The 8,718-nt window shown below is 39.9% G+C and overlaps 1 protein-coding gene across 1 annotated transcript; it reads right to left on the bottom strand.

Annotated features, from left to right (window-relative positions):
- Positions 1–289: 289 nt before the first annotated feature.
- rp9 (RP9 pre-mRNA splicing factor) lies at positions 290–8,402 on the bottom strand. Its single transcript, XM_088929752.1, has 6 exons — positions 8,176–8,402; positions 7,805–7,835; positions 7,347–7,476; positions 3,846–3,937; positions 3,023–3,084; positions 290–1,524 (listed from the first exon to the last, which is right to left on the bottom strand). The coding sequence occupies exons 1-6, from the start codon at positions 8,319–8,321 to the stop codon at positions 1,329–1,331; spliced, it is 657 nt and encodes a 218-aa protein (XP_088785878.1). The 5' UTR covers positions 8,322–8,402; the 3' UTR covers positions 290–1,328.
- Positions 8,403–8,718: the final 316 nt, after the last annotated feature.

Below are 8,718 nucleotides of genomic sequence, written 5' to 3'. Positions count from 1 at the left end.
TATATACTGACATAATTCAAAGAGTAGAGGTCACGTCTACTTTGCATTAGATAGGAAATGTCCTAACGTGGCCAAAAGATGGTTAAAAATCTTTAAAGGTTTCGGTGACTCAGAAAAAAACCAACACCACAATTTTCCATGATTAAAACTGTATGGCTGTTGCACCTGGTAAAATTTACTCTCCAACAGAGAAACATCAATAAATTTATGAAAACATACCTTTTAAATAAAATGATTAAGCCTAAATTCTATTTTTTTTATTAATTATAGAAAGAACTTACCTCAGTATCTTTTCAGAATATGATTTATTTTACATTATTTACATGTTGGGTGGCACATTGACATCATGGTTATAACTTTGCCTTACAGCTTTTGGTTGCCACTTTGAGTGCACTTTTATTTAAAGTACAGCGTTTGGGTCCCGTGTTCAACTCCAGACTGCAGCCTTTTCCGTGTTGAGTTGAGCTGTTCTCCTCAGTTAGACGTGGCGTTTCTCCAGACTTCTCCCATCTTCCAAAGACACGCTGGGTGGGTTAATTGGTGTCCCTACATTGTTTGCATGCACCCTGGCATTCCATCCAGACTATCGTCCCACCTTGCACCCCGTTTCCTGGGACTGACTCCACAACCGCTAACAGAAATAAGCAGCTCTCTGGAAATGCATGGATGGATATTTACATGCCGTCAAGAGCTCTTTATTAAATACCACAATGGTGCGTCACTAACTACCTGTTTGTGCTGATAATCACAGCCTTCCCCTCACATATTTCGGATTCTTGCTGAGTCCACAGACCCAGATGAGAGGCAGCATTATGGACAGGGCTCTGCTGTTGTCTGAGATATTCACAACAAAACCCATCCCTTCATCACAAAGAACCACAGGATTGGCACCTAGTCGTTTCTGCAGGGATAGCCCATTTTAACCCATCATTGTGTATTTGTTTTGCCACCTGGCTAATGGCCATTGGTGCAATAAGGGATAGAACTTAAGAGAACTGAGCTCAAACACAACCTGACTGCTGGAATCCTGTCCTGTATCTAGAGCTGCAGTGTCTCCTTCTGCGAAAATGGCTGATTATTCTGTCACCCTTGACAAATGAAAAGCTGAAAATCCATGCATTACTCACTGGCTGTGACAGTGGAGAATAAAGAACAAAGAGCTTCAACGCCTCAGTGTGCTCCGATGACACTGCTGGAACAAACAGGCATAGCGTCAGTCAAGAGAGATGCTTTCAGCTTCATTTCTTCTGAGGGAGAGCTGAAAGATCCCAGAAGCACAAGCCTCGAGATCCAGGCTTTCATTTTCTTTTTTAGAGCTGTTTCAGCTCTTAGTCCGATCCAGAACCATTGCTCAACCGTGCGGACTTGTGCTTTCTTTTTCTCTTCTTCTTTTTCTTCTCCTTCTTCTTCTTCCTGTCCCCTTTCTTCTTCTTCTTCTTGCCCCCGTCGGAGTGTGAGGAGGTGGAACTGCTGCTCTCCGAGTCGGAGGTCGTGTCTTCCAGCAGCTGCTGGAGCTGCTGTATCCTGGAAACAGAGGTCACAGGGGTCAACAGTGAGGGGGGCGGGGGGTGGGGGGCACGGCAGCAGTGGTGGTCCAGGCTATGCAATGAGAAACAGCGGCGTTTTCAAAACCAAATAGTGACATGGAACTACACACACTTTACAGAAAAATGGACGACACTTAATTCGTTGTCTACCTCAGTGTTGAAGAATATCAAGAACGCTTCAACTAGTTAAACTACATAACAGTTAGGGTTTTCTCTGTAATAAGGCTGTTAGTATTGCAAGAAAAAAGTTAGTAAAACAAAAAAAGTATGCTTTTTTATTTTTCCAACTAAAAGGAACAGTGGCAAAAAGAACACAATAACAACACTTTCAGTTTTCAACGGCATCTCCACTGGGAATATAACATATGGGAGCTCTTAGGAGCCAACCAAAGTTAAGTGTTTTCAAGTGGCCAAGATGAACGCTGGTTTTCTGCCAATTCTAAAAAGTAGGGCAAAATTGCTCCAAATCCCAACTGTCTCACTTCAACTGACTTGAAGATGAGTACATTCTTAAAAGCATAATCTATACTTCAAAAGAAATGAGAGTGCTCTTCTAAATGCCTGAACTCTGACTGTAAATCCGTCTGAAGATAAATTATGACGCAGCGAGCCATGAATAATGCATAAAAAATAAAATAGCAATGAACACTATGCGCTCGGTAATGAAATCTGTTTCATTTATTTGAAAGTCTTACTTTCATCATCAGTTTTGTGAGATCATGGTATTCATTAATGTACCGAGAAAACCATTGTTAACACTTTTAATATTGTTCCAAAAGAATAACAAAACTTCACTTATCAATAAATAAAATGTTCCATGAAATACAAAATACTTGCTTTCTCAACACCCTCTGCTGGGACCATGTTGTTTCTTGTCATCCCATTAAACCTCATTAGGTTTTCCTTTCCCACATACTGTATGCTTTGCACAGTGCCCCATAGTAATCACGAGATAATCTCTATTTTTTCACTTTCTTCTTCCTTCTTGGTTATATACTTGAGGTATCATGTAACAGTCATTCACTGAGCACGGAAAGTGCTGAGGCTCGAGGAACCATAACCGTTTCTGCTGTCTCTCTGAGGAAACAGACTGAAACCGATTCTGTTACAGTGCTGTTGGTGGCTTCAGATTCTGCATGAAGTCAGGCAATTAAGCCATTATATGGACTCCAAACAAAGCCAAATAAGCCACTCACATCCCAAAGCCCATTATATTTTTTAATTATTAAACATACACAGTTATGAAGGGGAACAAATTGCGGACAACCTATATCCTTGCAAGGTTAAAATTCATAGCATGTACAGACTAGCAAAATGGCACTGTAAGTGTTTTATTACCAGCTTTCTAACATTTACCTTGCAAACCAATGTAAACATGTTTGCGGGGAACTCTCCTCTCTTCATCCTAAATAAAAAGGACAAAGTGGTGCATATGTGCTATAAACACAAAATACTGCCAGAATAAAACCTGATACCTCATTTCCTTTTCGTGACGTCTGTTTTCTCTAATTAGGTCATACATTGGGTCTTCATGTGCCTGAAAGATTTAAAAAAAAAGTATTTATTTTTAGTCAGATTAATTAGAAAATCTAGTGATCTTTGCTCCCTGGGGCAGACCTATTTTAGGATTAAACTCTGTCTCAAGGAAATTCCATTAAAGGTCACCTATGCAAGCACTCCTCAAATCGTTCAATTGCCTAACCTTCTTTGCATTAACAGTTCCAAATAAGAAAATACCCCCCAAAATACATTTGTTAAGGCTAAACAGATACATTAGATTAAATATATAAATATGGAAATATGAAATTAAGAAAAAAAAAGAGTAGAGAAGAGCAATTCTTGAGTCGCATGAAGGAATAAACAGCAAAAGTAGCAGTAGCAATCTTAGAAGTACAACAAAATAGCTGCAGGTAAGAATCAAATCTCTAAAAACTGGGAAAAGCACAGAAGTGAATCTGAAGTGCAATGGCAGTTCAGAAAGTTCATGCATAGAATGTAAATGATGAAGGAGTATTCAGATATTTAGGATGCACTGGATTGGAATAAAAGAAAATAGATAAACAAAGACAAGAGATTCTTGTTGGTCCAGAAGATGCATGCTGGTCATCAAAGTTAATGCTTCAGTTCTTGAAAAAAAAAAACACGGCCAGCAATCACCAATATCACAAGCAGCAAGCAAAGACTCATTTCACAGAACAAAGTAGAGCCGAGAGAGGGTTTAATAAAGCAAGACGGTTAAACTGGATAATACAGATTTGAAAGGCACAACCAGAAAAAAAAAAGTTAAATGAGACTTACGACTCTGAACTGCTCCAGCTTTTGATTGCCTTTGATAAAAAATGGACATTCCTTATCTCCTGTCCTGTGACCGTAACGTTTGCATCTCCAACCTGTGGAAGCAAGAACACAGAATTCATCACCACAACCGTTAAGTAAAAGAGAACAGAAAACATTCAAAAGCACATCAAAGGATCAATTTCATCTATTATTTACTGAAAGGCCTATGGAGCTGGTTGGTATAAATTTCTAGTTTTGCATCGTCTTCTTCACCAAAATGTTTTTCATGCATCTTTGACTAAAGGATCTGGGTCTACATTTGGTAAGTACATTTATTGTGCAAACACGTGGAACACCTACAAATGTCAAACATTCAAAAAACACAGCATGTTAACTAATCATTGACACTGTATTTCCAGAATTCCAGGACACAGCACCAGAAAGAAAAACCATAACCTGCACAGACCCAATTACAAAAAACTGTCCTGACAGTCTTTATACAACAGTTTTTTGGAATGTACGAATGATATTCCTATAGTGATGAGCGACTGTACCTCATGAACAAACACCTCCACAATGCCAAAAGGACATACAGTATCTATTTAAGTCAGACTAGAAATGAAGTCAGCACAATGTCATCATATAAATTTCACTTTCAAATCATGTTGCATAACTTTTAACTTTTAATTAAATGGTCGTGGGAGGTGTTTTATAGCCCTGTTCACTACAACAGTGCCAGCTAGGATGTCCACAATTGCAGAGATGTGCTGAACTGTGTTGAAAGATAAAGAAAAAAAAAGCATTTCTGTGATGACAGAAGCCACAGTAACGCTCACCTAAAGCCGTCCAATAAAAAAGTCCAAGTTTTCAAATGCAGAATCAAACCCATTTCTTTTTGATAGTGTAGTCTTTTCTGGCACAACTATGTCCTATTGATAAAGGATGAAGGATCATCACTCCATTCTAATACCCTGGGAATTCACAATCAGTATAATAGCTTTAGTGTTCTGCTTATCATTCATTTTATCAGGGCGTATGCTATGATGTTTTACAAGACAGGAAAGCACATTTTTAGCTTGTTTAGCTAAGTGCGTCCCCCTGCCACAAACTATTGCCACTTTGCCCAACATCTCCTGGAAGAATGTTACAAATGCACATTAAAGGCAAAAACCATATAAGCAGCTACTTCAGAAAGCCAAAAGATCAAACTAAAACATTTAAAAATTCTGCATTAAATAAAAGAGCTTTCTAGTTCCCCAAAAAACAAGAAGCAAGCGCTTGAGATGAACTTCATGCATACCACCATACTGTGCGGAAAAAAGTAATTAGAAAAATAATGAATGCCATTGTTTGTTTGAAATAAGAGAATGTACTGCTTAAAGCTTATTAGAATAAAATTAATACAGGAGTAAACAGATGTGTTATGTGATTGGGAGGCATCTTGTTTAAACCTTCCCGTCTATTCTTGGATGCTAGGGGCATGTTTCCAAATATACAATTTCTTGCATTAGGAATCTGACTTTTCACATACCCCAGCTTGCTCTCCACGAGACACAGAGACAGGGAGAGAGAAGCTTGGGGTCAAAGCGCAGGGTAGCCATTTATATGGCACCCCTGGAGCAGCTGGGGTTAAGGGCCTTGCTCAGGGGCCCAATGGAGTAGAATTCCTCTGCTGGCCATGGGATACAAACCGGCAACCTTCCAGCTAGAGGCGCAGATCCTTAGCCACAGAGCCACTGCACCATGACCGAGAGAAACCTACTGTGCCTATAACAGGTTTGTAAAGTGACTGAATAGCCAGGTAAAAGCTACTCTAAACCAAAACATCTCTGTACATAATCAAAACACCCAGACAACCAGAATGAGACATCTCTCTGGGTGTGTTAAAGCAGGTATTTAAGGTTAGCCTACACCAAGACCAAAAAAACAAAACTGTCTAGGGATAAATGGGTACTCACTGCTTAAGTACCAGTGATACACACTTGTAAAAATACACCTCTGTTTGGATGAGTGTATAGTCAAGAAATAAAATACAATTGCCATTTGTAAATTGTCCACCAGATGATCTTCACAGGAGGGAAAATGCAAAGCTACAGATGTCCTGACAAAAACGTAAAACTCACCTTTTAATTAAGGCCTATTCTTGTCTGTCTTACAGCTTATATTATATTGTTTGGTGTTATTGTACTTTATGTACAGCATCCTTGAGTTTGGAAAGGTATCACATATCTTATTGTTACATATTTTATAGTAGCAGTAGCAGTAGCAGTAGCAGTAGCAGTAGCAGTAGCAGTAGCAGTAGCAGTAGCAGTAGCAGTAGCAGTAGCAGTAGCAGTAGCAGTAGCAGTAGCAGTAGCAGTAGCAGTAGCAGTAGCAGCCATATCACTCTGCAACTCACAACTGGCACCCCACTGAAGCTAAGCAGGTGTGAGCCTGGTCAGTACCTGGGTGAGAGACCTCCTGAGAAAAACTAAGGTTGCTGCTGGAAGAGGTGTTAGTGGGGCCAGCGGGGGTCACTCACCCTGTGGTCCATGTGGGTCCTAATGCCCCAGTATAGTGATGGGGACACTATGCTGTAAACAGGCGCCATCCTTTGGATGAGATGTAAAACTGAGGTCCTGACTCTCTGTGGTCATTAAAAATCCCAGGGTGTTTCTTGAAAAGAGTACGGGTGTAACCCCAGTGTCCTGGCCAAATTTCCCATTGGCCCTCACCAATCATGGCCTCCTAATAATCCTCATCTATGAATTGGCTTCTTTACTCTGTTTTCCTCCCCATTAATAGCTGATGTGTGGTGAGCGTTCTGGCTGCCGTCGCATCATCTAGGTGGGGCTGCACATTGGTGGTGGTGGAGGGGGGTCCCCATTACCTGTGAAGTGCTTTGAGTGGAGTGCCCAGAAAAGCGCTATATAAGTGTAAGGAATTATTACTACTATTATTATTATTATTAAAACGTTCTTCTCTTCTTCTTTCCCAAAACTTGGACATTAGTTGAATATTTGTTATTGAAGTGGCTGTATTGCCTTCTTCTTTGTATCTCTGGAGAAGATAATGCTATATTCACTAACATGTCTGATTATAGCAGTTCCGCATAAACCTAGATTTCTATGGACTGGTGCTCGTCTTGCACTGGGGCTGCAATTTCTAAAGTAGGACTACTAGTGCCAAACATAGGGAATTAATTAATTAATTAATTAATTAAGCCACTTCTGGCTGGTACAAAATGGCTGCATTGTGTCACTTGATGCAGCGTTGGGTCCAGTACTTCAATGGTGGATTAGTTTAGGGATGAAACACACTTCAACATACAATGAATTATTAACAGAAATGGTTCACAAGTGGCTGGCCTTTGCTGCTTCTACATTACACAAATGGTTTTACGCATATGGACCGTGGGTGAGAGCAGAATTAATCCTGCTTTCTCCTTCACCCCTGCATCCAGATATACCCACAGAACCTCTATACTTAGAGACCTGAGTTTGCTCACTAGGTCTTCCAGTGGCTCGTTTTGCTTCTACTCACACTGCATGACTTTCACCTCTCTTCCAAGAGGCATCCAGAGTCCCCTGGTAGGTGCGTGAGCCAGGAAGTCCCGAGCATCTTCATTCCCAGGAGCATCAGGAATACAGTCCTCGGGCTTGTCTTCCGCCTCCTATAAAACCACTCTTCAATACGTTTCGGAATGAATAGAATAAAAAAAACTGACGAGCCAAGAAAAGCCATACTGACTGTGCGCCTTCACCTTAAATTCAATAGAGACGTGCATATGGAAGTGCCTTTGTTTTCTATTAAAAAAAAAACTTTAATCAGTGCTCCATCGTCATGCAACTCATACAGAATATGTTTAAATCCATTAACATAGGCCGGAGCAGGAGGAAAGGGTGACATTACAATGGGGTATCCTCACGAATGGTGCCACCATCAATAAGGATACATTGCAAACAGTATGCAGAGCTACTTTTTATAACTGGACTACCAACCTTGATCAGCCCAGGAGGGGGTTTCTCATAACTGTAAAAAAGTACAACAAAAACAGTTGATAATTGCAGAGAGAAGTTATTACCGTCATCTACTCTGATGACACACATCTAAACACTATATATAAAAGCTCTTAAACATATTAGTAAAAGTATTACAGTTTTCAATATTTATGTCATACAAATAAAAGCTTAGCTTCAGTGCACAGACAATGTATCACGTACTGTAATATATGTTTATGATCGAATACAAAATTGACATTGCACATTGTGTGTTTCTAAAATCTTGCATCATTAACACGACTGTATGCAGATCTTGGCTGTCTTGGTTGTATTTTTTGCAAGCGATTGAAAAGCGCAACGTTTGAGCTTACAAAGTCTCAACATGTTTCAGTTTTTTGACTTCTTGGTTGTGTTCTTTCGTTTTCTTTTTCGTGTATTTCTCCAGATGTTTTGTTTCCTCTTTCCGTCTCTGATGCATTTCACTGTCTTCATCTCTGGATCGCTTTCTTTTGGACATTATAATAAACTTCACCGAAGCCAATCTTACATTTACTAGAAATTGCTCATAATAAGCTCCACGAAACCACGCTGCACTCTACGGTAACTAGAGGGGATTCGCAAGGCGACACTATACTTCCTGTTCTGTTGACTTTCCGGATGAAATCAAGCGCCCTCTGTAGGACAAGAAGAACTGCACACAGGGAACTCGAATCAGTACAAGTGAAATCTCAAATTCAGCACTTGAGCTTTCTTTATAAATGATCACGTATGTCATCGTGTAATATCCACTGATCACCGTTTATTACTCAGCAGCTTAATCAAAAGAGGGGCGCATTGTTTGAGGCATACCAAAACATGAGTAGAGTAGTTTATTGCCACATGTACACATACATTGGAATTCTTAATATAATTAC

Source organism: Atractosteus spatula, chromosome 12 (genome assembly GCF_055471065.1).
Source record: "Atractosteus spatula isolate fAtrSpa1 chromosome 12, fAtrSpa1.hap1, whole genome shotgun sequence".
Lineage (NCBI taxonomy): Eukaryota > Metazoa > Chordata > Actinopteri > Semionotiformes > Lepisosteidae > Atractosteus > Atractosteus spatula.
Note: the sequence above shows the minus strand (reverse complement) of the source record. Positions and strands in the feature narration are given on the sequence as shown.